Source organism: Molossus molossus, unplaced genomic scaffold (genome assembly GCF_014108415.1).
Source record: "Molossus molossus isolate mMolMol1 unplaced genomic scaffold, mMolMol1.p scaffold_m16_p_2, whole genome shotgun sequence".
In the NCBI taxonomy this organism is placed as follows: Eukaryota; Metazoa; Chordata; class Mammalia; order Chiroptera; family Molossidae; genus Molossus; species Molossus molossus.
In genome coordinates, this window is record NW_023425355.1 from 72108186 (window position 1) to 72131770 (window position 23585).

The window sequence follows — 23585 nt, forward strand, 5'->3', positions numbered from 1 at the left end:
ACCCTAAAGACTCCATCAAAAATCTACTAGATTTAAAAAATGGATTTTGAAATGTAGCAGGACACAAAATTAACAGCCAGAAATCAAAGGTATTCTTTTAAACATTTTTCATTGATTTTTAGACAGAGAAAAAGGGAGAGGGAGAGAGATAGAAATGTCAGTTAGAGAAACCATTGATAGGCCACCTTCTAAATGCCCCCCAATGGTGATCGGGCCCATAGCTGAGCATATGCTCTGACCAGGAATAGAACTGGTGACCATTTGGTGCATGGGTCAATGTTTAAATACTGAGCCACACCAGCTGGGCTCGATTGTATTCTTATATACCAATAATGAACATTCAGAAAGAGAAACAGACACACAAAAAGCAACCGCATTGACCATTTCAACAAAAAATAAAATAACTAATAGTAAATTTAACCAAGGAGATAAAAGACCTGTTCTCAGAATACTACAGGACATTGAAAAAAGACACAGAGTATATAAAAAAGTAGAGACTTATACTATGTCCATGGAACAAAAAAAAAAAAAACACAACATTTTTTGTCGTTGTTGTTGTTTTTTATTTTTATTTTTTTGGTATGTACCCCTAGCGGGAACCAAACTCAGGACTCTCTGGTCCGCAGACCGATGCTCCAACTGCTGAGCCAAACCAGCCAGGGTGAAAAAAAACCCAACATTTTTAAAATGTCCGTACATAGACAACAATGCTGTGGGGGGAGGGGCATGATCTGGAGGAGTGTGTCAAAGGTGGAAAAAGGAAAAACATAAGTAACAACAATAAATTAATTTAAAAAAAATAAATAAGGAGTATTTTAAAGATAAAACAGTAAAATGTCTATATTACCCAAAGCAATCTACAAATTGAGTGCAATCCCTATTAATTTTTTTTTCTTTACTGACCTTAGAGAGAGATGAAGGGAGAGAGAGAGAGAGAGAAATATCAATAAGAGAGAATATCAATTGGCCATGTCCTGCATGTCCCCCACTGGTAATTTAGCCCACAATCTGGGCATGTGCCCTGACTGGGAATCAAACCACCAGTCTCTTGGTGCGTGGATCGATGCTCAACCACTGAGCCGCACCAGCTGGGCTCAATGCACTCTCTATTAAAGTACCAATGGCATATTTCACAGAACTAGAACAAATACTCCAAAAGTTTATATGGAACCATAAAAGATCCTGAAAAGCCACAGTAATTTTGAAAAAGAAGAACATAGTGGGAGGGATCACAAGACTAGATATCAAGTTATACAACAAATCCATTATAATCAAAACACCCTGATACAGGCACGAGAACAGACATATCGATCAACGAAACAGAACAGGGGACCTAGATATCAATCCAAGACAGTATGCACAATATATTTTTGACAAAGGGGGCAAGAGCATACAATGGAGAAAAAACAGTCTCTTTAATAAATAATACTGGAAATATTGGACAGCAATATGCAAAAAAATGACACTAGACCACCAACTTACACCATAAACAAGAATAAACTCAAAATAGATAAAAGACTTAAATGTAACCCTTGAGACCATAAAAATCCTAGAAAAAAATGTAAGCAAAAAAAAATATCAGACATCACATGTAGTGGAATTTTCACTGATACATCACCTAGGGCAAGAGGAAGAAAGAAAAAAATTAATAAATGGGGCTACATCAAACTTAAAATCTTCTGCATGGCAAAATAAACACCATCAAAATGAAAAGGGAACCCAGTCTTTGGGAGAACATATTTTCCATTGATACATTGAATAAAGGGTTAATATCCAAAATATATAGAGTACTCTTACAACTCAGCAAAAGGCAGACAAGCAATTCAATTAAAAAATGAGCAGATCACCCAGTGATCCAACCTTTAGGAATATATCTTAAGAAGCCTGAAACACCAATTGAAAAAATAGATGTACCCCTATGTTCATAGCAGCATTATTTACCATTGCTAAGATCTGAAAACAGCCCAAGTGTCCATCAATAGATGAGTGGATAAAAAAGCTGTGGTACATATATACAATGGAATACTATGCAGCTGCAAGAAATAAATATATCTTATCCTTTGAGAAGACATGGAGGGACTTTGAGAGTATTATGCTAAGTGAAATAAGCCAACCAGAGAAAGACAAATACCACATGATGTCTCTTATTTGTGGAATAAAATGAACCAGGTGGGGTGATGAATGAAATAGACCCAGAGGCATAGAAAGGAGTATGGTTCAAACTGACAAACCTCAGAGTAGGGGGGCCAGGGGGATAAATGAGATGAACCAAATAACTTATATGAATGTATGCATAACCAATGGACATAGACAACAATTCTGAGGGATGGGTGGGGCAGGATGGGGAGGAGGGTGTCTAGGGGGGGAAAGGAGAAGAATCTGTAACAAAAATTAATTAATAAAAATTGGAAGAAAAATAATGGGCAGAGGATCTGAATACAAACTTCTGCGAACAGGACATACAAATGTCCAGGAGACATATGAAAAAATATTTAACATCTCTAATCATCAGAGTCATGCAAATTAAAATGACTATAAGATATTTCCTCACACCTGCCAGAATGGTGACAATCAACCAATCCTCAAACAACAAATGTTGGCAAGGGTGTGGAGAAAAGGGGACTCTAGTACACTGCTGGTGGGAATGCAGACTGGTGCAGTCACTGTGAAAAACAATATGGTGTTTACTCAAAAAATTAAAAATAGAACTTCCATTTGACCAACTAATTTCACTTCTTATACTGTACCCTAGGAAGCCTGAAACAACAACTAGGGAGACTATATATACCCCTATGTTCATAGCAGCGCTATTTACAATAGCTAAGATCTGAAAATATCCCAAGTGCCCAGCAGTAGATGAATGGATAAAAAAGCTGTGGTACATTTACACAATGAAATACTATGCAGCAGTAAGAAAAAGTGATCTCTTACCATTTGAGACAACATGGAGGGACCTCGAGAGTATCATGCTAAGTGAAATAAGCCAGTCAGAGAAAGACAAGTACCACATGATCTCACTTATTTGTGGAACATAATGAACAAAATAAGGTGTCTACCAAAAGAGATCCAGAATCATGGAAGTAAGGAATAGACTGACAAACCTCAGAGGGATGGGGGTTGGGAGAGATGGAAAGAAATAAACCAAATAACTTATATTCATAAATGCACCACCAATCAACAGGGATACCTGGCTAGGGGAGGCAGAAAAGAGTGGGAGCAGAAAGGTGGGGGTCAATGTGGGGGAAAAAAAAGGACATCTGTAATACTTTCAACAATAAAAATAAATAAGTAAATAAAGGACTGGAAAAAGATATATCATTTTTTTTTTCTTTCTTTTTGGTATGTGATCCTAGCCGCTAGGGTCTAGTGGGAACTGAACCTGGGACACTCTGGTCCTCGGGCCGACGCTCCAACCACTGAGCCAAACTGGCTGGGGCTATCATGTTAACAATAATCAAATGATGATGGAAGGAGGCTTGACTTGGGGTAGTAAACACATAATATAACATACAGATGATGCATTGTAGAATTGTATACCTAAAATATGTATGATTTTATTAACCAATATCACCCCCAATAAATTAAATATTTAAAAAAGATAGCTGGACTAGCTATATTAAAAAATTTTAACCAATGTACTGATAAGTAGTACAACATAGAAGAACCATGAAAACATTGTGCTAAATTAAATAAGCCAAACACAAAAGTCCATATGTTGTGTGATTCCACCTCAGTGAATTGTACAGAGTAGCAAATCCACAGTGACAAAATATTACAGTTGAAGTCTTGGGCTAGCAATGGGGAGTGACTACCAATATATATGAGTTTGTTTGGGGAATAATAAAAATGTTCTAAAATTTTTTGTGGTGATGGTTGCACAACTCTGAATATACCAAAAATAATTAAACAATCCACTTTAAATAGATGAATTATATGGTATATAAATTATAACTCAATAAATCTTTTATATAAAAAAGAAAATGGTAACATTTTATTTCCTAGTCTTGTTCATGGATGTTCATCTTGTTATAGTTATTTAAGTTTGCATTTGTATTATTATCTTTGTAGGTAAAAAATATCTTAAAAATATTTTTATAGAAATCTGATAGACCTGGATACTAATTCGGTTTTAACAGTTAACAGCTATGAGTTCTTGGGCAGATTACTTGAACATTTTTTTGTCTTATATTTTGTTCAGATAGAATGGGAGAGAGAGAGAGAGAAACATCGAGGTGAAAGGGACACATCGAGTGGTTGGCACCCTCACAACCCAACCAGGGCCGGGGACAAACTGCAACCGCGGGAACCGAACCCGGGTCTCTCTGGACCGCAGGCTGACGCTCTAACTGCTGAGCCAAACCGGCCAGGGCTACTTGAACATTTAATGTCATCTATAAAGCAGAGGTGTTAGTAATAGTAACTCCCTTATAGACTTTGAAATCTTGTGCCTGACACATTGTGTTATTTTTAGCTAATATGAGCTTTAAGCAGTTGGGCCATTTGCCTAAATAACCCAGCGTCATGGCTTCTCTTTCTTTAAACTTAACTTCCACATTTACTATTCCCTGAGAGTTCACCTTCAAGTAGGACCTACTGAATTCTATATTAAAAATGTTCTTACATCCCTGGCCGGTTTGGCTCAGTGGCTAGAGCATCAGCCCACAGATCAAACAGTCATGGGTTCAATTTCCAGTCAAGGGCACATACCTGGGTTGCAGGTCCAATACCTGGCCCTAGTTGGGGTCATGTGGAAGGCCACCAATTGGTGTGTCTCTCACACTGATGCTTCTCTCTCTCTTTCTCTTTGTCCTTCTCTCTCTCCCTCCTCCCTCCCTCTCTTCCACTCTATCTAAAAATCAATGGAAAAATATCCTTGGGTGAGGATTTTAAAAAAAAAAGGTCATTACCTAACAACCCTATAGAGTCAATAAAGCTCCTAACATATCAGGAAATAAAAAACAAAAACAAAATTTCTGCCACTTCTGAAGGTTGGTATTATCTAGTGTTCTAGCCGAGCTCTAGGAGTTCAAGTTTGGGCCAGATTAAGAGAAGCATATTCTACTTTATAGGGACTCAATAGTAGAATATGTAAAGCCAAGAAGCAAACCATCGATTTGGAATATAAGGAAGCAAAAAACACCCAATCAGAACAGCAAAAAGAAAAAAAGAATTTTAAAAAATGAGGATAGATAGAAAAAAATGGCGGCGCAGTGAACGGAGCTACACAGACCGTCTCCCAGAACCAAACTGGAATTACAACTATAACACAGACAAATCGACGAGAAAAACCAACAGAAAAGCAGCTTGGGGGACCATACAACGAGGGACACCGACTCGATCCCGGTAGGCTTGCGAAGGCGCGAGACGGGGGCTGGGAGCCCACGGTCGGCAGCTCGGCAGCTCAGCAACGGCCTTAGCTGGGAGCAGCGCCCTCGGGTTACACTCCCCGGTGGCTCCACAGCGCAGCCGGGACAGAGGCTGAAACAGCCACAGCCACTCACCTTGGGCTCCGGCAGAGGGAGGGCGGACTGGACTGGAACTGTGTCAGGACACTCGGGGTTTGGAGGGCGCTCAGAGCTTTGGCTGAGTGCAGCCACTCAGGACGGTGGCCACATTGCTCCTTCCCAGGGCTCTGAGGAGAGGCAGCAGCCCCTCCCACGGAGATCCAACCCCACCTTGTGGGCCACTGAAGTGCTAATTGAGGCTCACTAACAACCAGCATCTGCCCCACCCTCGTGAAAGCCCCTTGGCTGAGCACCAGAGGGAGTTTTTCAATCAACTGACAACCAAAACTCATCAATTAACCTAGACTGCTAGCCTCCAGGCAAAAAGCTAGAGGATAACAGTACGTTTCCTGGGCTGGCAACTTTAACCAGGAAAGTAAGACTTGACAGTGGTGTTCAACGTGGGTCCTCCCTCGCTCATCTAAAGACAGGAGAGGGAGCCACAAACAGCAGAACACCAACACCCACAGGAATAACTTGACAGGCTCCAAAGCCCACAGTGATAGCCAAAATGGTGAAACACAGAAACAGAAGCCAAATGAAAGAGCAAGACACCTCCACCGAAGATGAGATCAATGCGGAGCAATTAGGCATGTTTACAGAGCAAGAATTCAGAGCCATGATCTTGAGGAAGCTGAACAGCATGAGTAAAGACATAGAGACACTGAAAATAAGCCAATTGGAAATTAAAAACCAACAAGAAGAGATAAAAAATGACATATCAGAAATGAAAAACACATTGGAAGGTTTAAAAAGCAGAGTAAGGGAAGCTGAGGACCGGATCAGTGAATTAGAAGACAGGGTAGAAAAAATCAACCAATCAGAAAAACAAAAGGAAAAAATTATTAAAAAACAGGAAGACAGCTTAAGAGAACTATGGGACAACTGGAAACGTAATAATATTCGCATCATAGGAGTCCCCGAAGAAGAAGAAAATGAGCAAGGGATAGAGAATATATACAAAAAAATAGTGAGAGAAAACTTCCCTAATTTGGTGAAGGAAGAAGGCATTCAAGTTCAAGAAGCATAGAGAGTCCCAAGTAAGAAGAACCCAAACAGGCCCACACCAAAACACATAGTAATTAAAATGCCACAAATTAAAGACAAAGTGAGAATCCTAAAAGCAGCAAGAGATAAGCAACAGGTTACCTACAAAGGGAACCCCATAAGGCTCTCAGTTGACTTCTCACAAGAAACACTACAGGCCAGAAGAGAATGGCATGAAGTAATCAAAGTCATGAAAAACAAGAATCTGAATCCAAGACTACTCTACCCAGCAAGGCTATCATTCAAAATAGAAGGTCAAATAAAGAGCTTCCCAGACAAAAAAAAAAGGCTAAGGGAATACATTAGCACCAAACCAGCACAGCAAGAAATGTTAAAAGGACTGCTGTAAATAGCAGTAGAAATGGGAAGAAAAATAGAACCACACTAAACAAAAATGGCAATAAATAAGTACATATCAATAATCACCATAAACGTTAATGGATTGAATGCTCCCATAAAGAGACACAGAGTAGCTGATTGGATAAGAAAGCATGACTCATTTATATGTTGTTTACAAGAGACCCACCTCTCAACAAAAGACTCACATAGGTTGAAAGTGAAGGGATGGAAAAAATTTTTCCAAGCAAATGGAAAGCAAAAAAAAGCTGGGGTAGCAATTCTCATATCTGATAAAATAGATTTCAAAATGAAGACCATAACTAGAGACAAAGACGGCCACTACATAATATTGAAAGGATCTATCCAACAGGAAGATATAACCTTGATAAACATATATGCACCCAATATAGGAGCACTAAAATATATTAAAAATCTTCTGGAGGACTTCCAAGGAGAAATCGACAACAATACAATCATAGCAGGGGACTTCAACACCCCGTTGACAGCACTGGATAGATCCTCTAGGCAAAAAATTAGCAAGGAAACAGAGACTCTAAATGAAGCACTAGACCAAATGGACTTAATAGATATCTACAGAGAATTACATCCCAAAACTACAGAATACACATTCTTCTCAACTGCACATGGGACATTCTCAAAGATAGACCACATAATAGGACACAAACTAAATCTCTACAAGTTCAAGAAGATTGAAATCATATCAAGCATCTTCTCAGATCACAATGGCATGAAACTAGAAATCAATTGCAACAAGAACATGCAAAGACATTTCAACACATGGAGGCTAAATAGCATGTTATTAAACAATGAATGGGTCACCGAGGAGATCAAGGAAGAAATAGAAATTAAAAACTTCCTGGAAACCAATGAAAATGAACACACAACAACACAAAATCTATGGGATGCAGCAAAAGCAGTTCTGAGAGGGAAGTTCATAGCACTACAGGCCTACCTCCAAAAACAAGAAAAATTTCTAATTGACTGTCTAACCTCACTGCTTAAAGAATTAGAAAGCAAACAAAAAGAAAACCACAGAGCAAGTAGAAGGAAGGAAATAGTAAAGATCAGAGCAGAAATAAATGACATAGAGACCAAAAAAACAATTCAAAGGATCAATGAAACAAAGAGCTGGTTTTTCGAAAAGATAAACAAGATTGATGGACCCTTAGCTAGACTCACCAAGAAACAAAGAGAGAGAACCCAAATACACAAAATCAGAAATGAAAGAGGAGAAGTAACAACCAACACCATGGAAATACAAAAGATCGTTAACAACTACTATGAACAACTATATGGCAACAAATTCGAAAATCTAAGCGAAATGGACAAATTTCTAGAAACACACAGTCTCCCAAAACTATTCCCGGAAGAGATAGAAAACTTGAACAGACCAATAACAACCAAGGAAATTGAAGAGGTAATCAAGACTCTCCCAGCAAACAAAAGCCCAGGCCCAGATGGTTTCACGGGGGAGTTTTACCGAACATTCAAAAAAGAACTAACATCCATTCTCCTCAAACTATTTCAAAAAATTCAAGAAGAAGGAAGACTTCCAAACAAGTTCTATGAGGCCAGCATAATTCTAATTCCAAAACCAGAAAAAGACACTACGAAGAAAGAAAACTACAGGCCAATATCCCTGATGAACATAGACGCCAAAATCCTGAACAAAATATTAGCAAATCGGATCCAGAAATACATCAAAAAAATTATTCACCATGACCAAGTGGGATTCATTCCAGGGATGCAAGGCTGGTACAATATTCGCAAATCAATAAACGTGATACACCACATAAACAAAATGAAGAATAAAAACCACATGATCATATCAATAGATGCTGAAAAAGCATTCGACAAAATCCAGCATCCATTTCTGATAAAAACGCTCAGCAATGTAGGAATAGAGGGATCATATCTCGACATAATAAAGGCCATATATGAAAGACCTACAGCCAACATCATACTCAATGGACAGAAACTAAAAACATTTCCATTAAGAACAGGAACAAGACAGGGATGTCGACTTTCACCACTCTTATTTAACATTGTACTGGAAGTCTTAGCCACAGCAATCAGACATGAAGAAAAAATAAAAGGGATCCAAATTGGAAAGGAGGAAGTGAAACTGTCATTATTTGCAGATGACATGATATTGTACATAGAAAACCCTAAAGACTCCATCAAAAATCTATTAGACTTAATAAATGAATTTGGCAAAGTAGCAGGATACAAAATTAATCTCAAGAAATCGACGGCATTCTTGTACATCAATGATGAACTCACAGAAAGAGAAACTGAAAAAACAATCCCATTTACCATCGCGCCAAAAATATTACGATACCTAGGAATAAACTTAACCAAAGAAGTAAAGGACCTATTTGCAGAAAACTACAGGTCATTGAAAAAAGAAATAGAGGAAGATATAAAAAAGTGGAAGCACATACCCTGTTCATGGATTGGAAGAATTAACATAATTAAAATGTCCATACTACCCAAAGCAATCTATAGATTCAATACAATCCCCATCAAAATACCAACGACATATTTCATAGAACTAGAACAAATACTTCAAAAGTTCATATGGAACCAAAAAAGACCCCGAATAGCCACAGCAATCTTGAAAAAGAAGAACAAAGTAGGTGGGATCACAATACCAGATATCAGGTTATACTACAAAGCGACTGTAACCAAAACAGCCTGGTACTGGCACAAGAACAGGCATATAGACCAGTGGAACAGAACTGAAAACCCAGAAATGGACCCAAGGCAATACGCTCAATTAATATTTGACAAAGGTGGCAAGAGCATACAGTGGAGTAAAGACAGCCTCTTTAATAAATGGTGTTGGGAAAATTGGACAGCAACATGCAAAAAAATGAAACTCGACCATCAACTTACACCATACACAAAAATAAACTCAAAATGGATAAAAGACTTAAATGTGACTCGTGAATCCATAAAAATTCTGGAAGAAAATGTAGGAAACAAAATTTCGGACATCATACGGAGCAGAATTTTCACTGATACATCACCTAAGGCAACAGAAATAAAGGAGAAAATGAACACATGGGACTACATCAAACTAAAAAGCTTCTGCACAGCAAAAGAAACAGTCATCAAAATGGAAAGGCAACCCACTGTATGGGAGAACATCATTGCCAATGATGTATCAGATAAGGGGTTAATTTCCAATATATATAGAGTGCTCCTACAACTCCACAAAAGGAAGACAAAGAACCCAATTAAAAAATGGGCAGAGGAGCTGAATAGACACCTCTCCAAACAGGACATACAAATGGCCAAGAGACATATGAAGAATGCTCAACATCACTAATCATCAGAGAGATGCAAATTACAACCACAATGAGGTATCACCTCACACCTGTCAGAATGGCCGCCATCAACAAATCATCAAACAACAAGTGTTGGCGAGGGTGTGGAGAAAAGGGGACTCTAATACACTGCTGGTGGGAATGCAGACTGGTGCTGCCACTATGGAAAACAATATGGTGCTACCTCAAAAAATTAAAAATTGAACTTCCATTTGACCCAGTGATCCCACTGCTGGGAATATACCCTAAGAAGCCTGAAACACCAATCAGGAAGAATATATGTACCCGCATGTTCATAGCAACACTATTTACAATAGCTAAGATCTGGAAACAGCCCAAGTGTCCACCAGTAGACGAATGGATAAAAAAGCTGTGGTACATATACACAATGGAGTACTATGCAGCGGTAAGAAAGAAAGATCTCTTATCCTTTGAGACGACATGGAGGGACCTGGAAAGTATTATCCTAAGTGAAAGAAGCCAAGCAGAAAAAGACAAATACCACATTATCTCACTTATATACAGAATATAATGAACATAACAGTCTGAGGAATACAGTAGACCCAGACACATGGAAGTAGGGCACAGACTGACATCCCTCAGAAGAGGGGATGGGGGGTGGGGGGGGGTGGGAAGAGATAAACCACAGAACTTATATGCAGGTATGCATGACCAATGGACATGGACAACTAAGCCGGGGACAGGGTGGAGGTGGGGTGGGGTGGGGTGTGCCAATGGGGTTAAAAGTTATAATATCTGTAACAAAAAAATAAATAAAAATTCATAAAAAAAAAAAAACTGAAAAAAAAAATAAATAAAAAATAAGGATAGTGTAAGGACCCTCTGGGCCAACTTCAAGCATGCCAACATTAGCATCATAGTGGTGCCAGAAGGAGAAAAGAGAGAGCAAGATATTGATAACCTATTTGAAACAATAATGACAGAAAACTTTTCTAACTTGGTGAAGGAAGCAGACATACAAGTCCAGGAAGCACAGAGAGTCCCAAACAAGATGAACCCACAGAGGACCACACCAAGACACATCATCATCAAAATGCCAAAGCTTAATTACAAAGAGAGAATCTTAAAAGCAGCGAGAGAAAAGCAGTCCATTACCTACAAAGGAGCTCCCATAAGACTGTCAGCTGATTTCTCAAAAGAAACTTTGCAGGCCAGAAAGGAGTGGCAAGATATATTCAAGGTGATGAAAAGCAATGACCTACAACCAAGATTAATATATCCTGCAAAGCTGTCATTTAGAATCAATGGACATATCAAGAGTTTCCCAGACAAGAAAAAGCTAAAAGAGTTCATAACCACCAAACCAGTATTTTATGAAATATTGAAGGGTCTTCTTGAAGAAGAACAAAAATATAAACAATAAAATGGCAATTAATACATATCTATCAACAATTGAATCTACTAACAAAATGAGCAAGCAGAACAGAGACAGACTCATAGATACAGAGAACTATTTGTTGCTTGCCAGATGGGTAAAGGATGGGGGGATGGGTGAAAAAGATGAAGGAATTAAGAAGAACAAATTGGTTGTTAGACTGATAAACCTCAAAGGGAAGGGGGCAGGGAGGGATGAGATAAACCAAAGAACTTCTATCCATATATGCATAACCAATGGACACTGACAATAGTGTGGGGAAGGCAGGAGGAGGGCAGGATTGGGAAAAAGGGGGTCAATGGGGGAAAAGAGGGGGAACATCTGTAATACATTCAACAACAAAGATGAAAAAAAAAAAAGATAGAGGGAGAGAGAAGCATATTCTTTTTATTATTGAGCAGCTTCCAGAATTCGTGTCCATTATGAATCTAGTCTCCAGGTTAAGTACTAAGAACCTGTGTATATTGTTCTTGTTATTATTCCAGCTGGATTTCTAGCATATGATTTCAAAATTAAAACTCCATCTTTAAGCCTATCATACAGTGCTCTGGCCCAGATAAATGTCTCAACAAATGTGCCAGTGATAGGTAATCAGAGGATAAAAGAGGGTGGAACATTTATTCTAGTACCTTGCAAGGACTCTTAAGGAAGACACTATTCTGTTGTTCTCCATGAATTAGAAACAATTTATATGCAATGTATAATTATTATGAGCCCTTTGCTTAAAGTACCTGCCACAAATTTTGCAATGTTAGTTTCCTTCCACCTTTCCATGTTAATAACTGCCTTTTAGCCATAACATTATCTGACATTTTTTCTACCAGAAAAAGAAAAACAGATGAACCCAGGCTGTTTAGTTACTTGCAAGCAACTCAGATAAAACATTCATTGGGGCAGGGGAAGGCTAAAGCATTGGACATAAATAAAATGTTACTTCAGGAACACCCTCCCCAATCCTTCCCTTACCCTACACTAAGTTGATACTGTGTTGCAAAGTCTCACCGCATCTTTTTAATTAATTACTCTTTTATATACAAAATGTTTACAATATTTAAATTCATCCCTGTGTTTCCCTCAAGACTTTATGGGCCATGAAGGAAGGGGTGTTCTTGTCATTGTTCACTACTGTACCCTAATCAGCTAGTGCAGGATCTTTCACATATTAGGTGATCAGTAAATTATTTGTTGCATTAATAAACACTCAATCCATGTAACAATCAATTCCTGGCATGATGAATGGGAATAATTAAGTGATCAGCTGGATACCTTGGATTTCCAGATGACGTGGTCCTAGAGAAGGAACTCACAGTAAAACAGCTTATTTTGAGAAATGGTAATGATTTACCTGTGTTGGGTGAGTACATTTACAGCCGAAGGATGATTTGCACAGTAAGCCAGATACATGGATTTAAAATGAGGCATGAGGTTCAGTAAACAACCTCCTACCTTGTGTTGGTTTTCTGGAAATCTGTAGATAAAGCAGGTAAAACACAGACTGTAAATTGGAAACAGGGCAGAGAGGAACACAATTCTAATTAATCCTAGGAACATGAAAAGATTTTAAATTCTGCCAAAGTTATTTTATTCAAGAAATGCAAGTTCTTGACTACTGCTTCAACACCTGCCAATAACCATAGGCCAATACACAGGGTCAGATACTTATTTGGAATCAGTAGTTTTTCCTATAAAATGCTTATTCAAATTATAATATTCAAAATTTTAGTTAAGTGCACTAAAAATACTCTTGGCTAATTTAGATGAAGTTCAAGTAAAGACAAAACTAATCGAATTCAAAGAGAAGTATTACATAGTCTTGGTGGCCTGGTAATTATTAGCCAGGGTGGCATCAAGATTTTTAAAATTAATTTTTTTTAAGATTTCACATTTTTATTTTTTTAACTTTTTGTTTATTAATTTGTTTTTGTTACAGATGTTTCTCATATTTTCCCCATTGACACCCATCTCACCTTCCCCCTCATCGCATCCCCAGGTTTGTTGTCTATGTTCATTGGTTATGCATACATGTATGTAAGTTCTGTGGTTTATCTCTTTCCCCACAATCCCTCCTTTCTAAGGCTTGTCAGCCAGCACCCGACCTCCATGTCTCTGGATTAATTTTGTTCAACAGTTTGTTTAGTTCATGATATTCCACAAATAAGTGTGATCATTTAATATTTGTTTTTCTCTGCTTGGCTTGTTTGGCTTAGCATAATATTCTCTAGGATCTTCCATGCCATCACAAAGGATAAGAGATTTTGTCTCTTACATCTGCAAAGTATTCCATTGTGTAAATGTACCACAGCTTTTTAATACACTCATCCACTGATGGACACTTGCGTTGTTTCCAGATCTTAGCTATTGTAAACAGTGCTGCTATGAACATGGGGGTACATAGATTCTTTCTGATGGGTGTTTCACGTTTCTGAATCAAATGGCAGTTCCATTTTTAATTTTTTGAGGTAACACCATAGTGTTTTCCACAGTGGCTACACCGGTCTGCATTCCCATCAGCGGTGTCAAAGAGTCTTCTTTTCTCCATGCCCTCGCCAACACTTGTTCTTTGATGATTAGTTGACAGAGGCCATTCTGACAGGTGTGAGGTGATACCTCATTGTTGTTTTAATTTGCATCTCTCTGATGATTAGCGATGTTGAGCATTTCTTCATATGTCTCTTGGCCATTTGTATGTCCTGTTTAGAGAGGTTTCTATTTAGCTCCTCTGCCCATTTTTTAATTGGGTTCTTTGTCTTCCATTTGTTGAGTTGTATGAGCACTCTATATATTTTAAAAATTAACCCCTTACCTGATGCATGATTGGCGATTATGGTCTCCCATATAGTGGGATCCCTTTCCCTTTTGATGGTTGTTTCTTTTGCTGTGCAGAACCTTTTCAGTTTGATGTAGTCCCATGTGTTTGTTTCCTCCTTTGTTTCTGTTGCCTTACGTGTTGTATCAGTGAAAAGTCTGCTATGTATGATGTCTAAGATTTTATTGCCTACATTTTCTTCAAGAATTTTTATGGGTTCATGAGTTACATTGAAATATTTTATCCATTTTGAGTTTATTCTTGTGTATGGTGTAAGTTGGTGTTCTAGCTTCATTTTTTGGCACGTAGATGTCCAATTTTCCCAACACCATTTATTTAAGAGGCTGTCTTGACTTCACCGTATGCTCTTGCCACCTTTGTCAAATATTAATTGAGCATATTGTCTTGGGTCAATTTCAGGGTTCTGTATTCTGTTCCATTGATCTATCTGCCTGTTCTTGTGCCAGTACCAGGCTGTTTTGATTACAGTGGCTTTGTAATATAACCTGAAATCTGGTAATGTGATCCCTCCTATTTTGTACCTCCTTTTCAAGGTTGCTGTGGCTATTCGAGTTTTTTTTTTTTTTTTGGTTCCATATTAACTTATGGAGTGTTTGTTCTAGTTTTGTGAAATATGGCATTGTTATTTGATGGGGATTGCACTGAATCTATAGATTGCTTTGGGTAGTATGGACATTTTAATGATGTTAAGTCGTCCAATCCATGAACAAGGTATGTGCTTTCACTTTTTTATATCTTCCTCTATTTCTTTTGTCAATGACTTGCAGTTTTCTGTGAAGAGATCCTTTACTTCTTTGGTTAAGTTTATTCCTTGATATCTTAATTTTTGCTGCAATGGTAAGTGGGATTGTCTTTTTAGTTTCTCTTTCTGGGATTTCATCATTGGTGTATAAGAATGCTGTCGATTTCTTGACGTTAATTTTGTATCCTGCTACTTTGGCAAATTCATTTATTAAGTCTAGTAGATTTTTAATAGAGTCTTCAGGGTTTTTAATGTACAATAGCATGTCATCTGCAAATAATGACAGTTTCACTTCCTCCTTACCAATTTGGAACCCTTTCTTCGTGTCTAATTGCTGTAGCTAATACTTCCAGTACTATGTTAAATAAGAGTGGTGAAAGTCAGCATCCCTTTCTTGTTCCCTTCTTAAGGAGAATGCTTTTAGTTTTGCCCATTGAGTATGATGTTGGCTGTAGGTTTTTAATATATGGCCTTTATTATGTTGAGATATAATCTCTCTATTCCCACATTGCTGAGCTGTTTTATCAAAAATGGGTGCTGGATTTTGTCAAATGCTTTTTCAGCATTGATATGATCATATGGTTTTTATCTTTCATTTTGTTTATGTGGTGTTACACATTTTTTTTCATTTTTTAAATTATATCTTTATTGTTGAATGTATTACAGATATTCCTCATTTTTCCACCACTGACCACCTCCTCCCCCTCCTGCTCTCCTTCTGCCTTTTCCCACAGTGGTGTCTGTGTCTATTTGTTATGCATATATGCATATAAGTCCTATGGTTTATTTCTTCCCACTCCACACCCACCCTTCCCTTTGAGGTTTGTCATTCTGGAGACCAATTTGTACTCCTTAATTCCTTCACCTTTTCACCCATTCCCCAAACCCCCTCCCATCTGGCAAGCAACAAAACGTTCTCTATATCTATGAGAATGTTTCTGTTCTGCTTGTTTCTTTTGTTTGCAGATTCAAATGTTGATACCTATGTATTCATTGCCATTTTGTTCATATTTTTTATCTTTTCCTTCAAGAAGACCCTTTAACATTTCATATAATAATGGTTTGGAGGTGATGAACTCCTTTATTTTTTTCTTGTCTGGGAAACTCTTTATATGGCCATCCATTATTTGTTTATTTTTATTTTTTTATTATTATTTATTTTTACTTTTTTAAATTAATTAATTTATGTTTGTTACAGGTGTTTCTTCTTTTCCCCCTCTGCCTCCCACCTCAACCTGTCCCAGGTTTTGTTGTCAATGTCCACTGTTCATGCACAAGTGCATAAAAGTTCTGTGCTTTATGTCTCCTCCACCAACCCCTTTTCCGGAGATTGTCAGTACGTACCACACTTTCACATCTCTGTGACTACCCCATTCTTCAAACTGTTATGTTCATTATATTCTACAAATGAGATCATAGGATACATTTTCTGTTTGGCTTGATTCACTTAGGATAATAATTTCCAAGCCCATCCATGCCGTCTCAAAAAATAAGAGATTTCTCTTTCTTACAGCTACATTGTACTCCATTGTGTATATGTACCACAGCTTTTTTATCCATTCATCTACTGATGGACATTTGGGCTCTTTCCAGATCTGAGCTATTGTAAATAGTGCTGCTACAAACATGGGGGTACATATATGCTTTCTGATTGGTGTTTCAGGCTTCTTAGTGTATATTCCTAGACGTGGGATCACTGGGTCAAATGAAAGATCAATTTTTAAATCTTTGAGGTAATACCATATTGTTTTCCATAGTGGCTGCACCAGTCTGCATTCCCATCAGCAGTGCACTAGAGTCCCCTTTTCTCCACACCCTCGCCAACACTTGTTGTTTGATGATGATGATATATTGATGGCAGACATTCAGACAGGAGTGAGGTGATACCTCATTGTTGTTTAATTTGCATCTCTCTAATAATTAGTGATGTTGAGCATTTCTTCATATGTGTCTTAGCCATTTGTATGTGCTGTTTGGAGAGGTGTCTATTTAGTTTCTCTGCCCATTTTTTAATTTGTTTTTTGTCTTCCTTTTGTTGAGTTGTATGAGCACTCTACATATATTGGAAATTAACCCCCTATCTGATATATCTTTGGCAATTGTGCTCTCCCATACACTGGGTTGCCATGCCATTTTGATGATGGTATCTTTTGCTGTGCAGAAGTTTTTGAGTTTGATGTAGTCCTATGTGTTCATTTTCTCCTTTGTTTCTGTTGCCTTAGGTGATGTATCAGAGAAAATTCTGCTGCATATGATGTCTGAAATTTTGTTGCCTACGGTTTCTTCTAGAATGTTTGTGGATTCATAAGTCACGTTTAAGTCTTTTATCCATTTTGTGTTTATTGTTGTGTATGGTGTAAGTTGATGGTCTAGTTGCATTTTTTTTGCATGTAGCTGTCCAATTTCCCCCAACACCATTTATTAAAAAGGCTGTCTTTACTTCACTGTATGCTCTTGCCAGCTTTGTCAAATATTAATTGAGCATATTGCCTTGGGTCCATTTCTGGGTACTCTGTTCTGTTCCACTGGTCTCGATGCCTGTTCTTGTGCCAGTACCAGGCTGTTTGATTACAGTGGCTTTGTAGTATAACTTGAAATCTGGTAATGTAATCCCTCCTACTTTGTTCTTCTTTTTCAAGATTGCTGTGGCTATCTTTCTTGGTTCCACATGAACTTTTGAAGTATTTGTTCTAGGTCTGTGAAGTATGTTGTTGGTATTTTGATGGGGATTGCATTAAATCTATAGATTGCTTTGGATAGTATAGACATTTAATGATGTTAATTCTTCCAATCTATGAACAAAGTACATGTTTCCACCTTTTTATGTCTTCCTCTATTTCTTTTTTCAATGTCTTGTGGTTTTCTGAGAATAGGTCCTTTATTTCTTTGGTTAAGTTTATTCCTAGGTATCTTGTTTTTGTTTGTTTTTTGTTTTGTTTTGTTTTTTGCTGCAATGGTAAATGGAATTGTTGTCTTAGTTTCTCTTTCTGTGAGTTCATCATTGGTGTACAAGAATGCCATTGATTTCTTGACATTAATTGTGTATCCTGCTACATTGCCAAATTCATTTATTAATTCTAGTAAATTTTTGATGGAGTATTTGGAGTTTTATACATACATTATCATGTCTTTTGCAAATAATGACAGTTTCACTTCCTCCTTTCCAATTTGGATCCCTTTTATTTTTCCTTCCTGTCTCATTGCTGTGGCTAAGATTTCAGTACTAAATTAAATAAGAGTGGTGAAAGTGGGCATTTTTGTTTTGTTCATGGTCATAAGGGAAAGATTTTTAATTTTTGCCCATTGAGTATGATGTTGGTAGTAGATCTTTCATATATGGCCTTTATTATGTCAAGATATGATCCCTCTATTCCCACATTGCTGAGCGTTTTTATCAGAAATTTATGCTGGATTTTGTCAAAGGCTTTTTTGGCATGTATTGATATGATCATGTGGTTTTTATTCTTCATTTTATTTATGTAGTGTATCACATTTATTGATTTGCGAATATTGTAACTGCCTTGCATCCCTGGAATGAATCCCAGTTGATCATGGTGAATAATTTTTTTTGATGTATTTCTGGATCCGATTTGCTTGTATTTTGTTCAGGATTTTGGCGTCTGTGTTCAATAGAGATATTGGCCTGTAGTTTTCTTTCTTTTTAGTGTCTTTTTCTGGTTTGGGAATTAGAATTATGCTGTCCTCATAAAACAAGTTTGGAGGTCTTACTTCTTCTTAAATTTTTTGAAATAGTTTGAGGAGAGTGGGTATTAGTTCTTTTTTGAATGTTCAGTAAAATTCCCCCATGAAGCTGTCTGGGCCTGGGCTCTTGTATGCTGGGAGATTCTTAATTACATCTTCAATTTCTTCTGTTCTTATTGTTCTGTTCAAGTTTTCTAACTCTTCCTGGTCCAGTTTTGGGAGACTATGTGTTTCTAGAAATTTGTCCATTTCTCTTAGATTGTCGAATTTGTTGCCACATAGTTGTTCACAGTAGTTGTTAACGATCTTTTGTATTTCTGTGGTGTCAGTAGTTACTTCTCCTCTCTCATTTCTGATTGTTTGTATTTGGGTTCTCTCTTTTTGTTTTTTTGGTGAGTCAAGCTAAGTGTCCATCAATCTTGTTTATTTTTTCAAAAAAACAGGTGTTCATTTCATTGATCCTTTAAATTCTTTTTTTGGTCTCTATGTCATTTATTTCTGGTCTGATCTATACTATTTTCTTCCTTCTACTTTCTCTGGGGTTTTCTTTTTGTTTGGTTTCTAGTTGTTTACGTTGTAATGTTAGATAGTCAATTAGAGATTTTTCTTTTTCTTTTCTTTTTTTTTTTTTTTTTTTTTGAGGTAGGCCTGTAGTGCTATGAACTTCCCTCTCAGAACTGCTTTTGCTGCATCCCATAGATTTTGTCTTGTTTTGTGTTCATTTTCATTGGTTTCTAGGAAGCTTTTAATTTCTTCCTTGATTTCCTCAGTAACTTATTTGTTGTTGAATAACATGCTATATAGCATCCATGTGTTCCAGTGTTTTTTTCATGTTCTTGTTGCAACTGATTTCCATTTTCATGCCATTGTGATCTGAGAAGATGCTTGATATGATTTAATCTTCTTGAACTTGTAGAGACTTAGACAGTGTCCTAACATGTGACATTTTTGAGAATGTCACATGTGCACTTGAGAAGAATGTGAATTCTGCAGTATTAGGGTGTAATTCTCTGTAGATATCTATTAAATTTATTTGATCTAGTGCTCTATTAAGAGTCTCTTTTTCCTTGTTAATTTTTTGTCTAGAAGATCTATCAAGTGAAGTCAGCAGGGTGTTGAAGTCCCCTGCTATGATTGTATTGTTGTCAATTTCTCCTTTGAAGTCTTCCAGAAGATTTTAATATATTTTGGTGCTCGTATATTGGGTGCATATATGTTTATCAATGCTATAACTTCCTGTTGGATAGATCCTTTCAATATTATGTAGTGGCCTATTTGTCTCTAGTTATGGCCTTCATTTTGAAATCTATTTTTATCAGATATGAATATTGCTACCCCAGCTTTTTTTCCTTTCCATTTGCTTGGAAGATTTTTTTCCATCCCTTCACTTTCAGCCTATGTAAGTCTTTTGTTGTGAGGTCGGTCTCTTGTAGACAACATATAGATGAGTCATGCTTTCTTATCCAATAAGCTACTCAGTTTCTTTTTATGGGAGAATTCAATCCATTTACATTTAAGATGGTTATTTATATGTACTTATTTATTGCCATTTTTGTTTAGTGTGGTTCTATTTTTCTTCCTATTTCTCCTGCTAATTCCAGCAGTTTTTTGTTTTTTGTTTTTTGTTTTTAACATTTCTAGCAGTGCTGGTTTGGTGCAAATGTATTCCCTTAGCCTTTTTTTTAACCTGGGAATCTCTTTATTTGACCTTATATTTTGAATGATAGCCTTGCTGGGTAGAGTAGTCATGTATTCAGATCATTGTTTTTCATGACTTTGATTACCTCATGCCATTCCCTTCTGGCCTGTAGTGTTTCTTGTGAGAAGTCAGCTGAGAGCCTTATGAGGTTTCCTTTGTAGGTAACCTGTTGCTTCTCTCTTGCTGCTTTTAGGATTCTCTCTTTGTCTTTAATTTGTGGCATTTTAATTACTATATGTCTTGGTGTGGGCCTGTTTGGGTTCTTCTTACTTGGGGCTCTCTGTGGTTCTTAAATTTGAATGCCTTCTTCCTTCACCAAATTAGGAATGTTTTGTGTCACTATTTCTTAAAATATATTCTCGAACCCTTGCTCATTTTCTTCTTCTTTGGGGACTCCTATGATGTCAATATTTTTACCATTCCATTTGTCCCATAGTTCTCTTAAGCTGTCTTCCTGTTTTTTAATTGTTTTTTTTCCTATTGGTTTTTTGATTGGTTGATTTTTTCTACCCTGTCTTCTAATTCACTGATCCGGTCCACAGATTCCTCTACTCTGCTGTTTTGACCTTCCAATGTGTTCTTTATGTGATTTTTTATTTTTTCTTGGTGGTTTATAATTTCCAACTGGTTAATTTTCAACATTTTTATGTCTTTACTCATGGTTCTCATGTCCTTACACATGCTGTTGAGCTTTCTCAAGATCATGGGTCTGAATTCTAGTTCTGTTAACTTGTTTAACTGCACATCACTTATCTTATCTTTGGTAGAGGTCTCTTGTTCTTTCATTTGGTTGGCATTTGTTTCACTGTTTTGGCTATTACAGTGGGCTTTGGAGCCTGCCAAATTTTCCCTGTGGGTGTTGGTGTTCTACTGTTTTTGGCACCCTCTACTGTGTTTGGATTAGGGTGGGAGGACTCACGTTAAACACCACTGTCAAGTCTTACCTTCCTGGGCAGAGTTGCAAGCCCAGGAATGGTTCAGATTATTTCTAGCTTTTTGCCTGGAGGCTCTGATTTGCAGTTACTTGTAGATCCTTAGCCTCTCAGTTGAATGAAAAACTCCCTCAGTTGTTCAGTGTAAGGGGATTTCCCAATTGTGGGACAGATGCTGGTTGTTAATGAGCTTCAATTTGCAATTTAATGGCCACCAAGTGATTTTGAATCTCTGAGGGAGGGGCCACTGCCTCTCCCCAGAGCCCTGGGAAGAAGTCAGATGACCACTCTCCTGCATGGCCACAACTCAGCAAAAGCTCCGAGTGTCCTCCAAAACCCAGGTGTCCCCACACAGTTCCCTTCCAGTCTTCACTCCCTCTGCCGGAGCCCAAGGTGAATGTGGCTATTTTAGCGTCTGTCCTGGCTCTGCGCTGTGGAACTGCTTGGGATTTTAACCCAAGGGTGCTGCTCACAGCTAAGGCTGCTGCTGACCGTGGGTGCCCAGGCCCCCTCTCACACCTCTGCAATCCTACCAGGATTGAGGCCCTGGTTATAATGTCCTCCAAGCTGCTTTTCTGTTGCTTTTTCCTGACGATTTGTCTTCATTTTTGTTGTAATTCCAATTTGGTCTTGGGAGATGGTCTTTGTAGCTTCCATTCACTCCACCACCATTTTGGAATCTCTCAATATTGCCATCCATTCTAAATGACAGCTTTGCAGGATAGAGTAATCTTTGTTGTAGGTTCTTGCTTTTCATCACTCTGAATATTTCTTGCCACTCCCTTCTGGCTGGCAAAATTTCCTTTGATAAATCAGCTGACAGTCTAATGGGAACTCCCTTGTAGGTAACTAACTGCTTTTCTCTTGCTGCTCTTAAGATTCTCTCTTTGTCTTGAACCTTTTGTATTTTGATGATGATGTGTCTTGGTGTGGGCCTCTTGGGGTTCATCTTGTTTGGGACTCTCTGTGCTTCCTGGAAGTGATATCTGTTTCCTTCACCAAGTTAGGGACAATTTATGCCATTATTGTTTCAAATAAGTTTTCGATTTCTTGTTCTCTCTCTTCTCCTTCTGACACCTCTAAGATGCGAATGTTGGCACACTTGAAGTTGTTCCAGAGGCTCCTTACACTATCCTCATTTTTTTTGGATTTTTTTTTTTTTTTTCTGTTCGAATTGGGTGTTTTTTTCTTCCTTATATTCTAAATCGATGGTTTGCTTCTTGGTTTTACTCACTCAACTATTGAATCTCAGTAAATTATTCTTTATTTCAGTTAGTGCCTTCTTCATTTTTGACTGTGAATCCTTCATTTCTGACTGGTCCTTTTTTATGCTCTTGAGGCCCTCACTAAGTTCACTGATGTTCTCACTAAGTGCATTGAGCATCCCTATAAGCAGTATTTTGAACTCAGCATCTGTTAGGTTGTTTATCTCCATTTCGCTTAGTTATTTTTCTGGGGTTTTGTTCTGTTCTTTCATTTGGGACTTGTTTCTTTGTCTCATTTTGGTTGCCTCCCTGTGTTTGTTTCTATGTATTACTTAAAAAGAGGTATTGGGCTAGCTGAGACCAGATGCTTCTTGTTTGAAAGTATTTATGAAAACCTAAAGCAGGATCCAAGATAGTCCAATCCTATTGTTAACCAACTGGCAACAGCTTGGGTGGGCCTGAAAGTTGGGTGGGTCAGGGCCTCAGGTTGGGCAAACAGTGTGAGCCAGGTTGCTGGAGTCCCAGATATGGTGGCTGTCTACTGCCCCAGGGAAGGGCTCACTAAAGGAAGAAAGGCCTCTGACAGGACATCTGTCCGGAATAAAGCCCCCTCTCCAGTCCTCGCTCCAATGCCAAACAGCTTAGTTTTTCTCTATATGTCTCTGGTGCCCCTCGAGCTGCCTCCTCTCCAATCTTAGAGGGAGTGAGTCCAATAAGTCCATATGCGGGCCCTTTAAGAGGAGCTTCCTGGAGCTCCAGCCTCCTCAGCCTCCCTGAGCCTCAGTTCTCACTGGTTTTTCCAGCCAGAAATTATGGGGACTTCTCTTCCTGGCCTTGAA

At 37.9% G+C, this 23585-nt stretch overlaps 1 protein-coding gene across 2 annotated transcripts in view; it reads right to left on the reverse strand.

The window, feature by feature from the left end:
- ARHGEF6 (Rac/Cdc42 guanine nucleotide exchange factor 6) overlaps nucleotides 1–23585 on the reverse strand; it is a 293880-nt gene that overhangs the window by 71690 nt on the left and 198605 nt on the right. For both annotated transcript variants that reach the window (XM_036270036.1, XM_036270035.1), the window contains exon 9: nucleotides 12985–13107. In XM_036270036.1, coding sequence (XP_036125929.1) covers nucleotides 12985–13107 — 123 coding nt within the window. The remainder of the gene's footprint in view (nucleotides 1–12984; nucleotides 13108–23585) is intronic.